The sequence below is a fragment of the Vicia villosa genome, linkage group LG3, assembly GCF_029867415.1.
Source record: "Vicia villosa cultivar HV-30 ecotype Madison, WI linkage group LG3, Vvil1.0, whole genome shotgun sequence".
NCBI lineage: Eukaryota > Viridiplantae > Streptophyta > Magnoliopsida > Fabales > Fabaceae > Vicia > Vicia villosa.
In genome coordinates, this window is record NC_081182.1 from 67,082,493 (window position 1) to 67,108,057 (window position 25,565).

At 33.9% G+C, this 25,565-nt stretch overlaps 2 protein-coding genes across 2 annotated transcripts; both read left to right on the forward strand.

Annotated features, from left to right (window-relative positions):
• The first annotated feature begins 439 nt into the window (after nucleotides 1-439).
• On the forward strand, nucleotides 440-2,386 carry LOC131658250 (uncharacterized). The gene is made up of 3 exons (XM_058927564.1): nucleotides 440-1,219; nucleotides 1,328-1,606; nucleotides 1,649-2,386. The coding sequence occupies exons 1-3, from the start codon at nucleotides 440-442 to the stop codon at nucleotides 2,384-2,386; spliced, it is 1,797 nt and encodes a 598-aa protein (XP_058783547.1).
• Nucleotides 2,387-20,345: 17,959 nt separating this feature from the next.
• On the forward strand, nucleotides 20,346-23,288 carry LOC131661758 (serine/threonine/tyrosine-protein kinase HT1-like). The gene is made up of 3 exons (XM_058931370.1): nucleotides 20,346-21,120; nucleotides 21,747-22,202; nucleotides 22,912-23,288. Exons 1-3 carry the CDS (start codon nucleotides 20,761-20,763, stop codon nucleotides 23,161-23,163), a joined length of 1,068 nt encoding a protein of 355 aa, XP_058787353.1. The 5' UTR covers nucleotides 20,346-20,760; the 3' UTR covers nucleotides 23,164-23,288.
• Nucleotides 23,289-25,565: the final 2,277 nt, after the last annotated feature.

Below are 25,565 nucleotides of genomic sequence, written 5' to 3' on the forward strand. Positions count from 1 at the left end.
GTCCTTTACCCATATCACCTAGGAAACCCAACAAGATGAAAAAATTATTTCCTTTCCTATCTTCTTGCAATGCTTATAGGTTACCCCCACGTACAATGCTTACATGCTTATAGCCGCTGTCTACTTCTGGGAGCCTTCGAATAACACCTTTCACTTACCATGTGGGATGGTTACTCCCACTCTTTTTAATATCGTTGCTATCACCAGTCTTCGACCAATTGGTGATACTTTTGACCCTACCTTAAGCCATAAAATTAAACCTAATTTTTCTTTTGATGACGCTAGCTTTAATACTTACATCAAGTGCCACCATGAGGATACTAAGGAAATCTTTGACTGTGAGCATATTGCTCAAGAAACTCTGGTTCTCTCTTCCAAGTGCTAACAAACCCTTGTGTTAAATCAACAATAAGGAAATCTTTGACTGTGAGCATATTCCATGCATGCTCAGTCCAATAAGCACAATGCGTCTCCTATGGGGGAGGATCCTCTTGAGATGATCAATTTATCTGATCTCGTGCTGGATGCTGTTCCCTTAACTACGGTGGAACCCATTCGGGAGGAAGGAAGCTCTACTAACCCTAAGAAGGATAAACTCTCTGGTAAGTCTTCAACTTCTCTCAATAAGATGATACCTAGAAAGGCCTCCAAGGCAAGTGAGTCAAAGCAAATAAAGGCCTCTAGGGCTGGTGATAGCTTGAATAATTCTGATCATGCCAAGATGATTGGGACGGATAAACAAATCTGGAGGATGCTAGCCACCATTCTTACTGAAATTGAGTCAGATGATGAACAAAATGTTCAAACATCTTCTAGAATAAGGACTAGTTCCAAGGGAAAATGTGCTCACAGTCTTGTTAGTGATGATTTTATCCTTGAAAAAAGAAGCAAGAAGAAGGCAGATGTGTGTGTGCCTAATGCTGTAATTAACCTAGATGACTCTTCTTCTAAAGATGATATTTTGGCAAATCATCTTAAACTTGGAATTGCCAAAAGACTTAAGAAAAGAAAGGGAAAGGGTGTTGTTGTTGGACACCCTCAGGCAGATACTCCTATGAACAAGGTTAGGGATGTCAAGGGAAAGGCTATAATTGGACCTACTAAGTCTTGGAGTAAGGTCGTAGTTCCCTCAAAGAAGAGGAAAGTGATCCTTCCCATGATACTGAAACAAAGTCCGATGAAGATGTTCAAGACATCTTGCTACATGGAAGGTCTACTGGCAAGAAGACTTGCGTGGCTCTTCTTGAAAGAACATACTGGGAAATGGAAGTGTGTTAATTAAAGAAGAACTTATTTGGAAAGATAACTTGGCAAAGACTTCTCTAAGTGCAAGGATGTGGAGAAGTTTATAGAAGATGCTAGGTTGAGCAAGACTATCACTGGTTTTGGTCCATGCTATGAGGGGTTTGTCAAAGAGTTTGTAGTGAGTGTACTAGTGGGGTATGATGATGCTAACAGCAAGAACTTCAGGAAAGTTGGAGTCAGAGAAAGAGTGGTAATTTTTTCTCCTGCTGTGATTAATGAGTTCCTGGGAAGATCTGTTGAATCTCGAGATGGATTAGAGGTTACAAATGATCAGGCCTGTAGGGAGATCATCGGTGGACAGGTAAAACATTAGTTGAATAAAGGAAAGCTCTTTGTTGGACAGCTTACTGTGAAATATGCTATACTTCACAGGATTGCTGTTGCTAATTGGGTTCCCAGTAATCATACCTCCACCATTACTGCGGGGCTGGGAAGGTTCATTCATGCTGTGTGTAAAAGACCAACTTATAATTTTGGAGCTCACATCTTTGATCAGATTCTGAAGCAAGCCTTCTCTACTACTGTCAAGATGCCTATCTTCTTTCCCTATTTCATTTGTGGCATCATTCTGAATCAGCACCCTGATATTATTGTGAGTAGTGATCATGTGAAGAAGAGGGATTCTCCTCTGACTCTACACTATAAGTTGTTTGGTGGAGCACATGTTCAAGACATTGCTTTGACGTATTCTCCAACATCTGGTGCTACCAGTCCCAAGCAAGGAGTCATTGTCACTCTGAAGGCAACCTACAGAGAGCTGGATGAATCCCTCAGAACCAACACTTCTAGGAAGATTCAGTTAGAGAGACTGATTAAGACTCTGGTGGAAGAAGAAAATAAGACTAAACAGGCCACTGCTGCTGCTGCTAGGAAGGTGGTTGGTAATTCTGGAAATAGTGAAGATGCTGCCCAGAATGCCTTTGGAGGAGAACAAACTAAACTTGAAAAAGTTAATGATGGTGATAGTGACCACAGTTCATCTAATGATGGGGAAGAGGAAGAACTCAATAGTGCATTTGATATGGATACTGACGCTGAAGTTGAAGCTGATACTGAAGAAAGTGACGGGATTGCTCCTTGAGATCTTTTCTCAATTTTTTTCATTGTTTTGTTTATTTTTGTTGTTTTCTTTGTAAGGGTTAAATGCCCAGAACTTGTTTAGCATTGTCACCTTGTGCTACTATTTGTGGTTTCTTTTGTTAGTTATTTACAAACCTTGTTTTGTCATATTATGGTTAAAAAGGGGAGTAATAGTGTGTGTCAACCACTAACCACTGACCGAGGGGGAGATTTTTTTCTCTTGGTTTGTTATTGATGAAGTGTTGCTGTAGAGGGGGAGTTCCTTTATAGGTTCTAGAAGAGCTGGATTAGCATGATAGAGATGTCAGACACATTGGTTTTACATCTTACTGTCTGGTTGGGAAAGTACATCTCTCAACTAGAATGAATGCAGATTCCATTAACAACTAACATGTGAGTTACATATGTTTGTTTTCCGTTGCATATCTGATTGTGGAACTGCTAATGTGAATTCTCTACAGGATTGAGAATTGATAAGTTATTTTAGCCAAAATAAGTCAAAGGGGGAGATTGTTAATTCTCTGCTTTTCTGATTGGAATTATGTTTGTAAAACTAACTTATGAGAACATGTTGAATAATATGTTCCATGCAACTAATGAAGACATGTCAAGAAAGATGTTCTATGCAGAATTCTTTCGATGTTGCGTTTGTTATGCTACAACTGGATCAGTTGGAGTTAGTTGATGTACAGGTGCAGAATATTTTGGAATATTATGCAATCCTATAAGGCCCTTGAATTAAGGGATAACATATTGTCTCTGATTTCGAGTTATTTGATTAGTTACTAAATATGGAGAATATATAGGAATATAATATTTGATATCTTATCTTCAAGGAGAAGATTGTGCGAGATTTTCTGGTGTGCCCTGCAGTGATTTGAAGCCCAAATCCAGTCCAGAAGATCACTATATATAGCAAGCATCAGACCTAATATTTTGCATGAAATTACAGTGTAGTATGTTAGGGTTTCTGCAGTCTTATCTATTGTAAGCCAATCCTATATCATATTGATAGAAGAGTTTGGTGTTTTCATCGAGTTGTAAGTTCTATGTTCATTCATAACCTTTTAAGCATTAGATGACTGTGTTTTAGAAGTGTGTCTTCTTATATTTGTAATTGTTATCACGGTTGTGATTGAGGGGGATTGAGGTGGGTCTCATACCCAGGTGAGTCTTAGGTACAAGTTAGCACGGGTAGTGATTAAGTGAGAAGTTGTAAACGGGGGAGTTTAGCTTTGAATTGAAACTGTTTAGTGGACTTATCCATGGCTTGGTAGCCCCCAGAGTAGGTATTGTTGATACTGAACTGGGTGAACAATTACTTGTGTTCTTTATTGTTTCTACACTACACTTTTATACCTTGTCATTGAGTGTGTTTGGAAAATAGTGTCTCAACATCCTTTAGGATATCTGTGATCTGAACGCTAGAATTTCACTTTCTCTTATACTCGTGTGAATTAATGTGTCGAAATTTTACAGCTTTACCTCTAGCCCAAAAAAAAGTTGAAGAAGAAGAAGAAAGTCAAAACAGTCGAAGATGGTAAGAAGTCTGCTCATCCACAAGAAACAAAACAAGTACACCTTTTAAACCGCTGTTCTCTTCTAAGACCACAGGTCAGTCAACGTGTCAAAAGAAACATGAATTTAACAATATTTTTTTGAATTGATTGACATTTTTGTTTGCGGAAAAACTAAAAGATAAGTTGGGGAGAGTTGATAAGTGTCAGATTTACGTTAAAATTACCGACACTTATTGACTTATTTAACCATCAAATGTTACAAAACCCCTCGATTTATCTATGAAAAGTGAGAAAAAACCTGTTTGTACTTTTCTTGTATGCATTAATCATAAACACGTGAACTGAACTAGAAAACCACTAATCACAATGTAGAAAACAAGACAATTAAAAATCCTGATGAAGCAGAGATCACTAGGCCCAAGCTACACGTGTGTTAGGGGAAGACAATGCCGTATGGCATGACCAAATACAAGTATTTCACGGTGAGGCAAGGGTTAGCGCGCAAGTCGAAGAGGTGGTGAACTGGGTGAGCAAATGGAGACCAAGGATACGTGGAAGACATGCAAACATTGCTTGCTGAAGAAGAAAATATGGATGGTCCAAATTGGTAGAGCAAGGTTGGCGTGCTAGGCGCAAGGAAGTTGTGTCTAGCGAGAGCCTTAAATTTTTCCTATAAATAAAAAGTTCCAGTTTAGTGCAAAGGGAGTCTCAATGGAGATATGTAGTACAAAATTTGAATAGATTCAATATGGGCCATACATGATAATAAGATAAGAGATCTAAAGGAGAAAGTGCTACCCGGGTGATATGGTAGATCACACTTCCAAGGTCGACATCCCGAAATTACTCGTTGTTACGCTAACCATGAGTAAGTGTGACTAAAATCTCTTTGTTGGGGTTAGATGTAGTCATTTTATTCACTTATGAAATAGTTCATGGCATTCTATGTAATTCTACACATGTTGTAATGCTGATGACTCTTTAATTTTAATGCTTGTTTTAACTTTGCAACCTAAAACCTCTTTTCATGGTGTGATTTGACATCGAAAGGTGCTTGTAATTAATAGATCAAAGATAATCATCTATTGGATAGTAATGCTTAAACATAGAGTTAGGTTTGATATCCACACGTATTATAGTAGGATTGGTGTAGAGTTTCTCTACATTGCGACTGTTAGGACTTAATGCTCTGTGTTGGTTAATAGTTTGAGATATCAGTTATTAGTTAATACAATGATCTCACAACATGCAGATTAAAAGGATATATGAATACGGGTAACAAGTAGTAATATTATTAGTAGAATAGAAGAACATATTATTGACCTACGGACGTACATGATACATATGTAATGATGAATTTTACCCCCTCAAGTTTTCTCACTGTTAACAACGAAAATTTCATTTTACTTTCTTTCTTTTAATTTATGTTATTTGTTTTCAGACTTAGCATCCAATACACAACCATTTTATCTACTTAAAATCTTAAAAGTTGTTAAACGACTTTTAAAACTATTTGTCTCTGTGGATGCGGTAGTTGTGAAACTTACTTTTGTTGCTAACGCAACAATAGACAATAAGTAAAGCCATATATGATGGCAGGAAGACCTCATTCCTTGATTCCCCATGGGGGACGAACAATCATCCTGAGCAATCCACCCTTCATCTAAGGTCAAAGCCTATAATTAGGGTTATTAAAGGGCACCCCTTAGCTAGGAATGTTCCTTTTTATGAATTTTTTCACATCAATAAATAATGATAACAAGCAACATACATGATAAAGCCAAATCAACTGCTAAAAACATTCTAAATGAAAATACCCCACTCTCAAAGTAATAAGGAAAAAGGGAATGATAATTGGAAATTATGTGGGTTTAAAATCATAAAAGATGGACCATGCCATAATTACTTATGAAGCAAAGAAAAGAAGCAAAGCATCAAATTTAACCATACATTGGGGTGAGACTCACATAACTATGTTCATATTACAAAATAGATCATCTCATACATGGATATCCTAGGCACACCAAAAAGAAAGATAACACACATATTCATTCAATCGTACCATCTTAAACCACACTTTTAGAAACATCTAGACTCATGGTCTTTAAAGTTATACTAGGGTTTAATGCTTGATCTAACTAGTGAAGTTTCGAAGCTAAAGAAATTGATCATAGTAATCTTTGTTTCATATTCATAACATAATTGACCAAGTTGAATTGTTTCAGAACTCATTACAAAAAAATTTCCTTTAGTCTAAATGAAAAACCTCTTTATGAAGTCTCTTTAGTTCAACATTCTTCGAACCCATTAAAGCAAATTTGTTTTCAGCTTCCTCGAATCTTACTGGGATGAAATGTTTCATCAAAAACACATATTCCAAATTAGAGCATAAAACTTGTTCTTTAAGGTTAATAGTTTATCTTCCATTATCTTCATATGTTCAATACTAATGGACGCCATGGCTTCAACTATACTTTTCTCTTCGTCAAGTAACAAAATCTAGTCTCTAAGATTCCTTTATGACATCCGGTGATTATCCACAAATGCTTATAAACTCTTATGTGAACATAATAACACCATGTATCGTTGTCTTAATCTCTTATGTGTCTAGTCTAATATACCATAAACTCGTATCCCATTCTTAGTACTTTCACGGGCCTCCAACCAAGCGTGTTATAACTCTTCGGAGAATTTCTCCTCCCTTGATCACAAGAAAAAAGGTGAACAACCATATGAGGGCGTATCGCAAAAGGGAAAATGTCAAGAGTCAGGAGGTGAACAACCTAAAATAGCCCTGACCAATGTGGAAGTTTCCACATGATGAATTATCATGGGCAAATAACGCTAAAGTCATGCAATTCGCCAAGATCAAAGGAGGTAATTTGCATCTAGTGGGAATAAATCATAAAGTCAAGACTGTGTAAATCAAGGATGTTCATACCCATGTTTTGGCTTGGATACAAGGCCCACAAATAATCATAGTTTAGCCCAAATATGAAATCTTCTAAAAAAAACTACAACTTTAAGAAGACAATAGATCACCCGATCAAGAGTAAAGAAGTATCTAATTAATGTGACGATAGTCAAATGACGCCAGGTCGAGGATATCACTTCTCCAACTATGGATCCAAAAAAGGTTATAGGACCGTGGGAACAATCAATGATTTGCTTTAGGTAAACACATGATCAAGGAAAATTATTGAAGAATGACAACCAAATTATAAAACAAATAATTTTCTAACAATTGTCTGTTTGGAAAACTATTACGCATAGAATGTTTTAGGTCTCCAAAATCTTACAACCTGCCTATAAAAGGGAAAGTAAGACGTCAAATCGAGGTATATTCTTTTCCTAAACCTAAAATGCCTCTCACATTCAATAGTCACTAACTTAAGCGTCAAAATATATGCATGTAACTCCCTTTCGACATCAGATCAGACTTAGAATACGCCAACAAATTTTTTAAAATCACCTCAGATTTGACCCATTCTCTCTATCGTATCAGAAACTCTAATCCATGCAAGATCAATTACTATGTTATTTAGGAATATAATTACTCAGATACAATCAATTAAAATTATTGTTAGTTACAGTTATAATTATAATTAGTTTCATATATAAAAAAAGGAGTGTATCTCTCCATAATTGTAATTACATTTGATTATTATTTCTCCATAATTGTAATTACATTTGATTACTATTTCAATTCTAATGAGGTATGTCATAATATATCTTCTTTGATTCTCAACTTAATAATTTATATAAGAGTGTCTTACATAATAAATTGAATTTAATTAAAATGCATTTATAAATATAAAAATGTAAAGATATTTTATACAAACAATTAATTATAACTAGTGATTTATTTGAAATATTTGATTTTGATTTTAACTTTTTTAAAAATAGTTTTACTTTAATCATACATACAATTAAACTCTAATAAATTTTAACCAATTTTTTTTTAAATTATTAAAATTAATTTTTTTTTATTTTAAATAGAAATAATTTTAAAATCAAAATTAATTTCATTAAAAAAAATCAAAAGTGTCCAAATCAATTTTCAATGAAAAACTGTATTTTTTTTTAATTTTTGTTAGTAAAAAAGTACGTATTTTTTACGCAACTTTGTTGTATAAGAAGTTGTATATACAAGCTTTATAGAAGAAAGCTAAAGTATGAAATGAATATTGAATAAGAAAAAGATGGATGCATGCAATTTTTTACATAACCGAATAGTGATCGAAATGCGTGAAAAAAATGTCAGAGGCCGTATACGGAAGAGGACCATACGGCTTGTCCGAGACATCCACCCATGTTGTGGTCCCCACTTATACATTGGGACCCACATTGTCCTTCACTCTATATTCATGATAAAATATTGCTTCTGTTGCGTTACTATTTTTAGTTATACTTCATGTGGATCGGTTTTCTCAACCAAACACTTTCCTTTCATGTAGCTTAAACTGACCAATCTGCCCTTGAATTTGCCCAACCTATTTTTACACTACTCATCAAAATGGCCTTGAGAGAGAGATGCATCTCCAACCAGCACTATCACATGCACTAATTATGGGATCTACAGGACTTTGTGGAAACTTTCATTAAAAACAAAAAAAAAGGAAGAAAATATCCTTAGCTTTTTATATATAAAAGTACATATGAAAATGAATTGTGCTTTAATTATGACAACTAGTATTACCACACTCTTAAATAGAGTACTACTATCATGATGTAGGTTTGGATCATTTCAAATGGTTCTTTAGTCTCTTAAAAAGAAAGTGTGTGTGAGAACAAGATTTTAGTCATTTAAACTACATCGTGCCGAAGTATTTGATCCATGAGAAACCATATTCTTTTTTAGAGTTGTAGCGGATGTGAGAAAATGAATAGTCAATACTAAATTTTTTGTTTGGATTTGGCATATCATTGGTATAAAATTGATAGTGTTTTAATTTTTATGAGTGGAGCAAAGCTCCTTTATTGTACCTTAATTTGACTTCATTTTGTGGTTTTTGGGTTGAATATCTCTAATACTCATTTAATTTAGGAGAACAATACACTATTTAACAAAACAAGTTACTTGTTACTCTAAACACGAGAGGAATAAATTGAAATATTTGGTTTTTATTTCCATTTTTAAGTTAATTGATTTTAAGAAAATGGGTAAGAACAAATATTTAAGCAGTCGAAAAGTAAAAGACACGTAAAGTATAAAGTAAGGAGATAAAGTTAGAGAAATTACTTAGAGATTATATTAGTCCAACTTTAAACTATGCTACTGTGCTGTCTAATTTAATTTTTAAGAGTTTCCTCTTGAAATTTTACATAGGTTCATCCCAACAATCTTCTTTACACTAAATTTTTTACAGATTTAACATGCAGCCTTCAATTCAATTACAACAAAAGAATTAAACTCTTGAATTAACAAATTCCATACAACAAAATTACACAACTCTTACAATAAGTTTTTCACTCTGTGAACACTAATGCAATATATAGTGAATACAACTGATTTTAGAAGGAGATTGAGTGAGATAGAAAAGTAGATAGTTCAATAAAAGTGATCACATCACTTTTTATATAACAAAAATTTAGCTAATAAAAAAGGAAATTGTTCTGTAGCAGAAATAAAGTTGTTTAGTGAATAGTGAAGTTGTGCTTCGTTACGGTGCGGTGGAGAGAGGGTTGACCTATAACATTAGCACTCCAACGCCCAAGTTAGTGAGATAGTGAAAAAGTGGCGTGAGACTGAGATTGAATTTAATACTCGAGAATAGAGTGTTTTCTCTCTTATATAACGGGGGCGGTTAAAACCATTTGCGGAGAGTGCAAGGTATAGTCCAGACAATTGTCTAATTGATTTGTGGTGCTTTGAGGGGTAAAATTGTCTATCTTAGGCGAGAATGTGTGAACACATATTCCTCGTGTTTTCTTCCTTCATTATGCCTCTAGCCTTTTCACCTTGGGTCTTATAAGCAACCCATGACAATTTCCCTTCAAGCCCTTGTACTTACTTCGCAGGACGAGGGTTTGTCGTGTATGCCCTAGTCTGACTGCTTGGCCTGAAGAGGTGGAAAGCCTTTATGAGACATCACTATTATCAAGATTTGGCGCATTAAATGTCTTCTTGTGATATATAATGTTGCATAGGGAACCTCCAACGTGTTTCCCTACACTAGTTGATAATGATGCTTCCTCTTTCTTAGAGTAGTTAAGAACTTTTGTAAAATCTTTGATGAAATCTCAACAGTTGGTAGTGCATAGTGGATCATATGATCCTCCAGGGTTGAGGCACACACAAAAGGTTTTTAAAGCATCATTCACCCCCGCCTTTTATCATGCGGGACCTACAAAAGTTCTTCCCCTTTGTCTTGCCAACTTCACTCTTTCTCGTGAGCTCTTTTACACTGATTCCCTGGTCAAATTCAACTATGATCCTCGTTTGGTGGTACCCAATATTCACATTAAACCAACCTATTTCTTTCAAGGTAAAGTCAATATATTTTTTCTAGCTTTTGATTCCTTATCTGTTAGGGTTTTGGGGGGATAGGTTTTTGATATCTTAGAGGATCAAACTTGTGTCATTGATATGTATGATTATAGTGTTGTCTCTTCATGATTGTCTTTCTATGGTGACAAGATTAATCAAAATGGAAATTCTGTCTACTATGTTTCACAAGGCAAAAGAGGATAATTCTTTAGTGTGGGTTGACCAGGGAACATTGGACACCGCCTCAACCTTCGCCTCTGAGGGCGGTTTGGACTGAGCTTTCATTTGAGGTGCCCATGTCTGATTAGGGGTATCTTATTCTCAAATAAGATTAGAGGGTATCTAATAATTACAATGAGTGTGCCATCATTCTTCACGAGTGTCTGTTCTCTTTGATAAGTTGTTGTCTCCCTTCCAGTACTTTAAAGGTTAACGTCTTCCAATATAGGTGTGAATATAAAGGGAGTGTGCAAAATCAAACCCTTTTCTTGCTTCTTTTCAAAGCTCGGTGTAGTTCAACAGCTTCAACAAAGATTCATGGCCTGATATCTCTTTGGAAAAGTGCAAAGACATTTGATGTTTATTTAGATATTGAGAAGCATTTAAAGGATCGGTTTCCTAGTTACCCCTCTCCATGAAAAATCTCATACTACGATATGTTTAATAAATCTTGGGTCGCCTTACTAATGTTCAGACATATTCTCCAAATTATGGCGACAAAGTCACTTCTTGGCCGAATCAGGGTCCCATGTTCACAAGATGGATGATTTGACTTAAGAAGTATCTTCTTGAAGAGGAAACAAATGTCCTTCTACGAGGCTTTAGGTTACGTCGGGGGTTTTACCCATCCTGTTAAAGCCTTGTAGAAACAATTAAAGCGCTTTATAGAGACGCGACACATCTGTTGGTAAAAGCCGACTCGAAATAGGCCAGGAAGGATATATTTGGTGAGTGGATTAAGTAACCTTCCCTTTTTTAGCATTATTTTGTGACTCCTTCGGTAATCTCTCTGTTCTTTCCTTTAGATAAAATACATTTTAAGAAAATAGTGCAACAAATGAGAAGGACTCCCCAGGTTGCCCCTCTCTTGGTCGGTGTCACCAATGTTCCAACCATTGAAATGGTTCTGGAAATGGGGGTCCCTACTACCTTGGTTACCTAAAACACGTCTAAACAGGTGGAAGTCTAGGATTTGTCTAGTCGGGTTACAATAGAGAATGTTATGGGTTCACCGGACCTTGTTCACGAAGGAAGATTTGAGCTTGGTCTCGAGCTCGACGAGCCTCGTGTGGAGGGTTTTCTCCTTAAGCGTCCTCGACTGTAAAATTAAGAAGGCCCGAGCCTGTGTGGGACTCTATGCCGATTCTAACCGGATTTCCTCCTACACTACTTGTATGCCCTGTCCGCGGATGGAAGAGAGTTTTGGTCTTCTATTTCTAAAGAAAATTATTATTATTATTATTTCTCAAATATATCTAAAGAAGCTCGTCAATGGGAGCTACCTAACTTGGCTTAGTATATTAGTCGAGCATCATCCACTATAGATTTTGGTGTTGTTGTGATGAGATGGTCCTTCTTGCCCGAGCGTCTTCATAGAAAGAATAAAGTGCTCAAATATCATGTTGGTTCCCTTACTATCGAGCAAGAACGATACTTAGAAGAACTCCAAGGGGCGTCTTCCTCACTTTTGGGTATACAAGTGGTTGTGAAATCTTTAAAGCACCCCCCGACACGCTGGTTGAGAAGGTGAAGTTGCTAATCAAGATGTGACAAAATGCAATGAAGCTTTAGCTTTGACTCATGCATCACTATCTAAGATGAATGTTGCTTTCAATTTAGCAAACCATACATTAGAAGGCTTGCAAGTCAGATCCTTTATATGGTCAAAATTTCTCCTTTTTCTAGTCTTAACTTCTCAAATTTATTTGAGTACATGATATCATATGGACTAATGACATTAATAAGGGCTGGAGAGACGCAGAAGTTAGAGATGCTAGCCATTATCACCAAAGTAAATATCTTGTTCGAAATACCTCAAACCTTCTTATTATCTAGGAACCCGAGGATAAGTCTTCCTTGTTCCCCAGCTAAAATTCTCATTTCTTTGTTTACCATCATCTCAATAATTTTTTTCTTCATCGTCCCTTTAGACGGATTCCTTGATCTTGGAAGACTTCCAGTAATGGATGTTATGTATCAATGCTTCCCTTTTCGATCTTCCTATTCACTACCGTTGTCATTCCCTTGCTTGGCTCTAGTAACAGCTTTCAGAATCTTCTTTAGAGATGTTTCTTTGTGAGGAAAGCGCTTATTCTTTGGTGAATCTTCTTGACTCCAACACCCTCTAATCGATTAGAAATGACAAGCTAATTAATTATAAAATTCCAAAATAAGAAACCCAAAATTCAGGTCCGCTCCCTAATAAATTAATTGTCTTCCTAATTGACTAGGAAGAAAAATCTCTCTTTAATTGATTAGAAAAAAATCTCTAATCAATTAGACAATGAATTTAACTTTTCAAATTGGTCATAATTGCTTCTTAATCGATTAATCATTTGTCAAGATTGGTTTTTAGAAGAAATGATAAATAAATAAAGAGTTTTAAAAGGTTTTGGTGTGTGTTTGCACCACATTAGTACATCAATACTTACACTTATTTATTTTACACACTTATGATCTAAACTCTATAAAATCCAAAATAAACCACGAGATCACATGAGAGCTTGCATAAACTTCAATTCCTTTGATATTGTTCTTAGAAGTTGATTCTCTTTCGCCAACCATCAGAACCTTCTCATTTTCTGATTTACTTTAATATTTTTTCTTCATTGATGATGCTTATGATAGTTTTTTTATTCTCTTATTTGTCATCAAAACCTATTATACATGTTAAGCACATAAAGCCACATTATTCCCCCTTTTTAATGATGAAAAAACATCTTCTAGGGAGGTGACTTAAAAGAGATGTTTAGAAGAAAAAGATTGGAGTATACTTCCCATAAGAGTATACTTCACCCCCTTTGGCATTAACAAAAAGCGTTAAAACAAATATGAAAGAATAACACATAGAGGCACATTTAAAATATAAAAGACACGAGAAAGAAAATATAAAACAACTCAGTTAAAATGATAGAAATTAATTACTTGATAAAAATGGAAAAACTAGAACATAGAGGCACATTTGAACATTACATAAGAGCATACTTCTTACCATGATTGGCAGCATCCAGTTTTGAGACCAGATCATTTAGCAAAAGTCCTTGCCAGTATTCTTCATCTTTGTTGATGTAGATATTTAGATTTCTTTTTTTCATTTCACATTACTTAAGTGGATATGTTTAAGGATGTCTTTATATTTTGAGTTATTTTTTATGTTATTCGTCAAGATGATAATCCTTCAAGGTAGTTCATTCTTATCTTTTACTTTATCTTATGAGATGTTTTTTTAGATTACCCGCACACACAAAAAATTCTACTCTACTAAAAAATAGGGTTAGATACATCAAAGGTAACATGCATGAATCATTTTATATTCATGGTATTCTATGCTTTCAAAAAGGTTTTTCTAGAAGAAGAAAAAGAAATTTGTTTTCGGATTTTAAATACATTTCATGTAGAAGAATTAGACGATACTTTATTACCTTTGTCACACAAACTAGTTAATAATGAGTAAATTGTGTTATATAATTTTAACAACTAAAACAACTCATAGGTAGGATTAAGTCTCTTACCAATAGTCTCAAAATCAACACTTTTTTTATTGTCACCATAACAGGCAAAGTCTCCTTTCTAGAAGTAAATACAATTTTTTTTATCTTCGATCATATGATTTTAAAAATCATTATAAAGATACCATTTTGAGTTGACAAACACATTTGCATCTCATCTTAATGTTTTGACCTTTGGTACTCAAATATTTTTGGGTTCTATTACGTTAGAGAAATACAAATTATCTCTAGGTTTCAATTAGAATTTAAATCATAGGGGTAAGATGAAAAATAAATATTTATCATTTTATTTTCATGGTTTTTTATATATAATTGAGATGAAGAAATGATTTTTTATTTTCATGTTTTTTTCTAATAAAGCAAAATAAAGCAACATGCCCATTTTTACCATAATAGTTACATCTAGGCATATTACGTTTTGAGGTCTTATTAGCATGACAAATATAACTAACACTTTTAGCATTCTTATTCAGCTCATAACCTATACCGAATTTATTATAGGTTGTTCTTTGATTAACTACAATGAGATTGAAGTTATTTCTCCCTTTGGTAAAATTATCAAGAATGTTATGCCGCCCATATTGCAACCCATATAGGCCATTTGACCCCTCGCCAAAGGGACTAATAGTCTTGTGAGCAGGGCTAAATACAATTTTGATTGGAAGACTTACGTTTTCCAAGCTAATTAAATCCTCGCCTGAGGGACTTAGTGTCTCCTTGGATGGGAAAAACTCAAGCGTCATGTCTAGGAGGCATGATGGATATCCAGCTTGAAAGACTTGATAACAAGTTTTGAATAAGAGCATGATGGAAGTCCCACCCAAGTAGTTAAAGCGCCTTACATGAGGGACTAATAGTCTTGTTAGCAGTGAAATATACAATTATGTTTGGAAGACTTAGATTCTCTAGGCTAATTAAATCATAGCCTGAGGGACTCAGTGCCTCCTCGGGTGGAACAAAACTATAGGGTCACGTATAAGAGGCGTGACAAATATCTAACTTGAGAGACTTGATAGAAAGTATTTCTTAAGGGCTTGATGGAAGTCCCACCCAAGTAGGTAAAGTGCCTCCCTTGAGGGATTAATATTCCCATCAACCGTGCTATATATAATTTTATCTGGAAGACTTAGTTTCTCCAGCCAATAAAATCCTCCCCTGAGGGACTTGGTGTCTTCTTCGGTAGGACAAACTCAAGGGTCACGCCTAGGAGGTGCGATGGATATTTAGCTTGAGAGGCTTAATAACAAGTCTTGTTTGAGGGATTGATGGAAGTCCCACCCTAGTAGGTAAATTGCCTCGCCTGAGGGACTGATAGTCTCATTATCTAGGCTAAATACCATTCTATCTGGATGACTTAGATTCTCCAGCCTAATTTAATCCTCTTCTGAGAGACTTAGTGTATCCTCGGGTGTATCCACGACTCCCTTGGAAATAGGGATTGAACTGTCCACTATTGACTCAATGGGCGGTGACACTTTTTGAGGAAACTCTTGATCCTAAAGACATCTATAAGTACATATCCTCTCAAAGGAGAAAGATAGACCCAACATAATATACATCCTATACACCCTAAAAAGCACAACGCTCACTATTGTCTTAACACACAACCATTGACGATTGTACGCTTGCTTCCAAGCATCATAGGTCATCAGCACAACCTCTCACATCACGTGATGAGGTCTCCTAAATTACCTTAAAACACCACCGTACATGGATTCTCGCCCCCGTGGGCTAGCCCTCTCCACCAAATCGAGTTATAAACCTACTAAGGAATTTGAGCCTCACTGGTTTTGCAGGGGGAACATGCACACATGTACTTTTTTACCAGTACAAAAAGTTTTGAGTTAAAAACTTTCTTTTTTCAAAGACCTATTTATTCCAACATGATTTTAATTTTTTTAAAGTGAATAAATAGTTGATTTAGAGATAGAAACCACTTCTTTTTTAATTTACTTGACTCACTTTCTAACTTTTTACAGACGAGGAAGAACTCATTCTAAGTAAAGTTTGAAGTTGGATTATTTACCTTATTTTCCTTTTAGTTTGTCACGAGACATAAGTGGATTTCTTCCTCTTTTATAGATTCATCAGGTGATTCCATGTCGTTGTCATCTCATGCAACATAAGCTTTTTTTTAATCCTTTTTTAGGTCTTTTGTATCTTCTAGGTTTTATTTAATTTTTCAAACATTTTGCCTTTATGTGACTTTTTTTCAATATTGGAAATATGTTGACATGAATGTTGATCTTTCTTTACTTTGATTATGACCATTTGGAGGGTGTTTCTCATGCCTTATGAATTGTTTGAATTTTTGAAATATGAGATACATGTCTTTATCACTTTTACTTTAAAGTCTTCATCTTCTAACTCCATGTCTTTGGAATCCGTAGTTTTCAGTGCAAGAGTTTTCTTTTTCTTATTAGCTTCTTCATTCTCAGTTATCCTTTTTAGTTCTATTTTTATATTCATGCAATTTTTCAAACAATGTAGTCAAATCCATAAAAAATATTTAGATTCATAATTTCCATTGACTTTATATTGTCAACTATAGTTTAGGCATTTAAGGATTTTGTTAGTTAAGTCTTCATTTAGAAAAGATTTTTTTGGTGCAGTCAAATGATTAACAAGAAGAATAAATAATTTTTTTATTTATTAAATATTTTCTTCAGGTTTCATTCTAAAACAATCATACTCATTAGACAATGTGTTCATTCTAGCTTTTTTTTTTCTTCCTACCAATTGTACCTTCATAGGTAAGCTGAAGGATGCCCCATATTTCTTTTGCAGGATTACGATGTAAAACACAAAAAAAAAACTCATTCATGCTTAAAGCAATATTGATGATAATTTTTGCTTTCAAATTATACTGCACATTTTCCTTATTCTCTTTAAACCAAACTTCTCTAGGTTTATTTTCCACAACACCATCAACTAGATGTGTGGAAAAAATGAACTTTTTTTTACCATAACCCATACAACAAAGTCCATCCCCTATATAAAGATTTTCCTATTCTCTTTTCAATAAACATACTCATCTCCATTAAAGGATTATAGTTTGTTTAGTACATCGTTTGAAATCATTCCTACCTCTTGAGATAATTAGTCTTATAACATAAGTTAGACTTTGATACCACCTTTTGAACAAGCAAATCCAAACACAGAATGTGGGAGATGAATTGGGATATTGTGTTTTTAAAAACTTTTTGCAAAATATTGATTTTAAATTAATTGGTTTTAAGAAAGGGGGTAGAAATGTAGATTTAGGTAGAAGAAAAGTAAAAAAGAAAAAAAAAGTAAAGAGATAGTGTTGGAGATATTACACTAGATATTATACTAGTTCAACCTTCAACCATGCGGCCTACTCCAATATCGGAAAGTTCTCTCTTAAAATTTAAACTATCAACAACTTTAACTTATACACATGTTCAACTAAAAAACCTTCCTCACACCAAGTTTTTTACAGATTTAACTTGCAACATTCAAGTCAATTACAAATTCACAAGAGAACTAAGCTATTGAATAAAAAAAATCAGCACATCAATAAAATTGCACAACTCTTAGAGTAAGTTGTTCACTCTCTGAATGTATAATGAATAAAATCGATTTTAGAAGAAGAATGAGTGAGATATGAGAGTAAATAGTTTATAAAATTTGTGCTTTAGAAGTGAGAACAACACTCATTTATATAGGAAAAATATTATAAACAACAAGTTAATCGATTAGACAGTGGCAAAATAGGAAACCCTCATTCATGTTCGTTCCGTAATAGATTAATTGGCTTCCTAATCAATTAGGAGGCAAACTTACTCCTTAATTGATTAGCAAAAAGCTCTTCTCAGTTAGACAATTAGTTTAACTTTTCTAATTGGACAAAATTGCTTCTTAATCGATTAACCACTTACTAAAATTGATTTTTAAAAAATAGATGAAAAATAAATGAAGAGTTTTAAAAGGTTATAGCGCGTGTGCATTTCCTTATTATATCAAGAATCAGTCTTTCTTATTTTAAACACTAATATTCAAACTATATAAAATACAAAATAAAACACATGATCACCTGTGAGTTTGCGTTTATTTTTTATTTTTTGCTTTATGCACTCTGGTTCTTAGGAAAATGAGACCCTAGTAATCCAAAGTTCGTAACGAGGTCATTGTGCTAATCAAGTATTGTTCCCATCTGAAATGGAACTCGGTATTTCCTGAACTTCGTCCTTAAAAGAATCTCGTTTATCACTCAAACCCAATTACTTGGTTGAGTTTGCATAAACTTATGATCCTTTGATGTTGTTCTTATGAGTTTGAGTTTGCATAAACTTATATTCCTTTAATATTATTCATAACAATTGATTTTTTTGCCCAATCTTCGTAACTTTCTCATTTTTTAACTAACTTTCATCTTTTTTTCCATTGATATTTATAATAATTTTACTTTATTCTGTTTGTTATTACTGAAATCTATTCCCAATTAAACACATAGAGTTACACATACAATTTAATATATAATTTATTTTAGGATTTAATATATTTTTGGTCTCTATAAAATAATTAAATTTTGCTTTTGGTCTATATTAAAAAAAATGTAAAGTTTTGGTTTCTACAAAAATTTTGGTTTCAATGTGTATTTTTGAATGTTTATTTTGCAGACATATTTAGAACATTATGAAAAGTTTCTTGAAGAAAAACGAACAACAAATTTGATTTTTAAGTCGAAATTTTCATTACTATTATCATTATCTTTTGAAATTGAAAAAATTATATTTACAAGAATACAATTTGATATTTTTAAGGTGGAAAGAATATGAAAAATGTCTTTTGCTTTGTAGGGATGAGAATAGGCTGGGGCGAGTTAGGCTTTGCCAAGCCTGAGCCTGACCTGTTAAAAAATTCAAAGCGTAAGTCTGATTAGTAGTCTATCGTAGGCCTATTTTTTTTCATGAGCCCGACCTTTTTGAAAGTCTGATTGACCTACTTGCTTACTTAAAAGCCTATTTCATTTAAACATTTGTAAGTAAGTCATTCAACTAAAGTTTATAGATTAACAAATTAAAAGATCTAATAGACTAAATATTTGTTTGTGTTGAATTAGTTGAGTTTACCTAATAGCATACATTTTGTGATACTTTTTGTTTGAGAGAACTTATAAAAACAGTTGATGAGATTGTTCATAAGATTTTTTTTCATCTTATTTTCACAATTTCTTCAAGATAACTAATATTTATTTTTATATTTTAATTTAAAATACAAAATATAATATAATATAATATTAATAATATTATTCATATTTATTTAATTAGGCTGGTCTGACAGGCTTAAAAGAATTTTTATATGGTCAGTGACATAACTTTTTTAGCTAAATAGACTTATAAAAAAATCTAGACTTTTTCTATGAGTCTGGGTCTGTATAGACTAGGTCGTAGGTCTTGGTTAGTCGGTCTGACCTATTCCCACTCCAATTTTGTTTTAAGAAATCTTTCTTTATACGGTAGTTTAGGTAAAATCCTAATCCATAAAGTTTATTGATTGACCATTAAAATTTTTATTTCCTTCTCTGTAAAAAAATCATTTACTGAGAATTAATTCCCCTAATTTCTTATATGAGATTGGCCTATTATGAATAATAATACAACTTAATTGTTTTGTTTGCGAGAAATTACATGTAAGAACTTTTTTATTGAAAATTAAGTCATTAACTTCTTATTTGAGATCGTCTATTATGTTCAATAATATACCACTTAATTGCTTTGTCTGTAATATCACGCCAACATTTCTACGACATAGATCCAGTCCAATTTTACGGATATATATATATATATATATATATATATATATATATATATATATATATATATATATATATATATATATATATATATATATATATATATATATATATATATATATATATATATATATATATATAATATTTTTGTTAGCATGACACATTGTTTTACAATAATAGTGCATTGCATATTTACATCCACGTGAATATTTGGACAAATCTATCATTACTATACACAACTAGAAACCAAACCAGCACATGTGCATGGTTACTGATTCGGCAAAAGCAAAAAACAAGGGTATAAAAGTAAAGTAAATAGCAATGATTGAAAATACACAAGAATCACAAGGGTAAAATGGGAAAAAGAATTATAGTAGCGGTCATTATCATTGAGACCCGGTTTGTCTCCTCAGAAGTGGATCTTCGCACGTTACTAGTAGTACCAACGTAAACACACACAAAAAAACTCTCTCTGTCTGTTTTTTATTTTCATATGCTTTCTCTCCTCACCACCCATATAACCAACAAAAACTCCAATCTTCATCACCAACAACACCTTTAACAACAATAGTACTATACTGTACTACCTACTTAACTCTCTCTCTCTTCTCTCTCTTGGTGTTACTTCATGATTGGATGTTCAAAGTTTGTTGTTCTTTTGTTAAAAATCTGTTCTTTTGATTAAAACACATAAAGGGTTGTTGTAATGTGAGCGTCTTATTTGCAATGTAGTTAGTTAGTTATTTATCTCATCAGCTTTGAAACCGTTGCATTTGATTTGATCTGCTTTTGGGGTTTGTGAAATTTTTAAAAAAGGTTAATTTTTGATGATTTTTGGAGGAAAAAACTGTGACCCTTATGAAGAATTTGAACTGTTACAAACAAGTTTCTAAGAATGGAAAATCTGGGAAGAGATTTTCACTTGGGGAGTATCAGAGAGCAGTTTCTTGGTCTAAGTATTTGGTGACACCTGGTGCTGCTATCAAGGGAGGTGAGGAGGAAGAATGGAGTGCTGATATGTCTCAGTTGTTTATTGGATCTAAATTTGCTTCTGGGAGACATAGTAGAATCTATAGAGGTGTTTATAAGCAAATGGATGTTGCTATTAAGCTTGTGAGTCAGCCTGAAGAAGATGAGGATTTGGCTGCTTTTCTTGAGAAGCAGTTTACTTCTGAGGTTGGTTTGCTTTTGAGGTTGCGGCATCCTAATATCCTCACTGTATGTTCTTCTTTCTTTAATCACTTGTTTTTGTTTTGTTTTTTCATTGTTCTTTACCTGCATTTCCATTAGTGTATCTTTGATTCAGCTTTTAGTTTGACAATATTGATTCTGAAGTTGTAAAAATGATTTACCCTTTAGAATTGACACCTATGTAGCACCAACATCTTTGAGAAAATGTCGTGTTTCCGGTGTTACTGGTGTCTGCTAGACTAACTTGAAACTATACTTTGAGACTTTTGCCCATATAATTGATTTTTAGCCTGGAATTCATTTCAACATGAATGTGTCTAATGCCGTAATGCGTGTGTCTATATAAATTATTTTACATTCAACTCACTTTTAGTCATCATAATTGATATTGTAAAACCAATTCTTTCAAAATCAATATTTGTCACACTTAGAATTTGTTAGTATGAATTATCGAATCTTTGTAAGTGATATGCGTTTGAGTGTATGTTTGGAAAACTTGAAAATCACATCTAGACAGAAGTCACATATACCAGCTTTTCAAAATCACGATGAAAAAGGCCTTAAAGCGTGTGACAGTTTAATATTTTTAAGTAAACAATAGAGAATGTTCTTTGAGTAAAGTTGAATGCTGCTGATTTTTATTGATCCTGCAGTTCATTGCTGCTTGCAAGAAACCACCGGTTTTCTGTATAATCACAGAATATTTAGCCGGTGGTTCATTGAGAAAATACCTACATCAGAAAGAACCACATTCAGTTCCACACGAACTCGTTCTGAAACTAGCACTAGACATTGCAAGGGGAATGGAATATCTTCATTCCGAAGGGATACTTCACAGGGATCTCAAATCAGAGAATCTTCTTTTAGATGAAGATATGTGTGTAAAAGTAGCTGATTTCGGTATCTCATGTTTAGAATCTCAGTGTGGAAGTGCAAAAGGATTTACCGGAACGTACCGTTGGATGGCTCCGGAAATGATCAAGGAAAAACATCATACCAAAAAAGTCGATGTTTATAGTTTCGGTATCGTTCTTTGGGAGCTTTTAACTGGATTGACTCCGTTCGATAACATGACGCCAGAACAAGCAGCATTTGCAGTTTCCTACAAGGTTTGTGCTGAAATTTACTTCGATATGAAATGAAATATTCTCTTTTGTCAAATACATTATTCATAATAACATGCATTGTTTTGTTCATGCATTTGAGCATATGGTGTTTTTTATGGTTAATTTGTTATGTATCTTTCTTGAACGTGTGGGGGTGGGCAACAATCATTCTTTGTCTGTGATCTTTATAGAGCGAGCATGTGGTTATGTTTGTGTTTGAGATTTGCTTATATAAGCTAGACACATAATTGAAGTACTTGTATAATCAAATTATTAATGGTTTCTCTTATTTTGTGTGACATATCTTAATGATTGTAATACTTTATGCTAGCAGTTTTATATGAATCAATTATTGCTCCCACCTTGCCTCTCCGTCAAGGCTGTCATTGAGTGCATGCAAGGCGGGCTACTGTATAGGGTCTAAATTTTATCATGATTTAACAGTGGTTAAATAGGGTCTCATAAAATAGTGTCACGGTTAAATTGTAGTTAAATAGAACTTCTATTGGTTTTGCCACAGTTAAATTGCGGCTAACTTTACCTTACACAAAGCTTCCAAAAACTTGAGACGGCTGCGCTCTCTGTCACATAGAGCACACAATTGTTTGAGCATCTCTTTGTTTTGTTTAGAAAATGCCAACAAATATAAGTTAGAGATTTGTATGTATATTTTATTCAGTGAGCTATGATACTGAATTTTGATTTTGTGCAGAATGCAAGACCACCATTACCATCTGAATGTCCTTGGGCATTTAGTAACCTGATCAATAGATGTTGGTCAAGCAATCCAAAGAAAAGGCCACATTTCGTCGAGATCGTTTCAATATTGGAGCGATTCGCCAAGTCACTTGAACGAGATTCAGAGTTTTTCTCGACTTACAAACCGCGACCGTCTAATCCAATTCTGGGTTGCTTCCCTAAATGTAAGGCTCGCCAAAAATCTATTACTTGCAAAGCAAAGTAATAGATGCTACTACTCAAGCATTTGAAGGGCTTCAATTTGTGTTATGTGAAGAATTGTGTTATATTGAATCCATTGAACAAAAAATTTGTTCAGTTAATAAATGCAATTCTCTTCTAGTTGAATCAGCCTTTTAAATCTAAATATTATGGTTACTAGAAATAAATTTTCAGTAAAAATCAAGTTAGAATCTGGAGCTGCAATTAGTTGTATGTTTTGTTCTTTGGAGTTGATATTAGTCATTGTGTTGTATTAACTGATCAATTCTTAGTATACTAGCTAGTATTTGCCTCCATGAAACTGTAAATTATTGAGAGAATTTGAAATGCGTACTGGACTTGCTTTTTATTCTTTTAGGCCTAAATTTAACTTCCATGTATTTATACTTCGTGAGAATACAATAATACCCTCAGATTTCAGAGATGCATTTTCGAATGCACCACAACTCAATATATTTTTGAATGAGACACTAACATAATGGTAATTACTAATTATATTAAGGAGATACATCATATATATATATATATATATATATATATATATATATATATATATATATATATATATATATATATATATATATATATATATATATATATATATATATATATATATATATATTACGGAGATGCATCTTCGGACGATAAGAGTTCAAAACTATGTTAGAACCCATTCTCCTTCCTCACTTCTAAAAAAAATAACTCTAAACCTTTTCATTTCTAAAACTCTCAAATCTCATTCAAGCAATCAAGCAACTTCAAAACTTCCTCCATCAATGTCCAATCAATCAAGTTCAAGCAACTATTTGTAAGTTATTGATTTTTGTAAACTTTATTGAGTTTTTGTATAAATATGTAGAAATTGATGATTAGGTTATCAAATAGATAGATTATACATGTTTGATAGCTTATACATAATGAGAAACAAGTTGAATAAGTATTTTTTGTTGATCAATGCATTATTTTTGAAGATTTGGGGGACTGCATTCCACCATTGACATTGGTGAGAGATGCAGAAAATTCTAGAGATACATCTCCGAAATTTTGCAATATTAGAAAACCCAAAACCCAGAGATGCATCTCCGTAGTATTTCAGTTTGCATTTTATTTTCCTTTTTTGGATCGAAGTCTTTGTGTAACGCCTGCGGTGTGGTTTAGTTACATGAATTATGGACGATAGGCAAGATCGATTAAGACACAACATGATTGCACATCATGCATATGTCTAGAGGGAAAATAGTCAAGCATCATAGGCTTCTGTTACCTCTAGCCCGGTTGATGCGGATGTGTCAGCTTTTGGGGTTCATGTATCTCCACCTTTTATTCCTCTTCCCGTTGCAGATAAGTGTCCCCTCGTTATGCATCTCTTCCTCCATCTTCCCATAGACGACAAAATTCACCTATTCAGGCACCCGAAACATTAGAGGTACCCGAGTCACTGGAGGTACCTCAAACACTAGAGGCACTTGAGACACCCCAGGCCCAGGAGGCAGCAGAGGTACCTCAGGGGTTTGGAGGAGGTCCGTAAGATTTATCACTGCTGCCTCTTTACCAGGACCATACTACCAGAAATTTTTTGGGATAGAGGGGTAAAATTAAGTTGAATTCATTTTTTTTAAATTATGTTTGTTGTAATATTAAGCTATGTTTGTTGAATTATTTCTTTTTAAATTATGTCTGCAGGACCGTGATCCGCTAAAATTCATCAACCATGGGATTATATTTGACCAAGAAATAGACAGTCCCTTCCCTTATGTTATCTCTTGAGATACGTAGGACATTATGCTCTAATGTGCACAAAGCCTTCGCATTCATGACACTGAATTCTCCTTGATACTATGTTGAATTGCCTCCAAAGTAATGGCATTTGTCATTCCTTCATCAGTATCCAGGTTACATTGACCATCTCCATCTTCAGTGTTGGATACAAATGCTATGCTTTTGTTCTTCTTTTCACATTTGTCACTAATAGCCAATTCAAATGTTTGAACTGACCCAATAAGTTCATCCACTCTCAAGCTACTGATGTCTTGGGCTTCTTCAATGGTTGTCACCTTCATGTCAAATCTCTTAGGTAGAGATCTGAGAATTTTTTTGACCAGTTTTTCTTTTGAAATCTTCTTTCCTAGGCACTAGATGAATTTGATATTTCAAGAATATTCATGTGAAAGTCATGAATGCTCTCATCAGCTTTCATCTTTAGATTCTCAAATTTGGTAATTAGAAGCTGAAGTCTAGACATATTCACTTTAGATGTGCCTTCATGAGTGGTTCCGATAATTTCTCAAGCATCTTTGTCCATAATACAGTGTTTATTAACCTGAATATATTCTTGTCAATTCCATTGAATAGGGCATTCAAAGCTTTGGAATTTCCAAGAGGAAGTTCATCTTCATTCTTGGACCA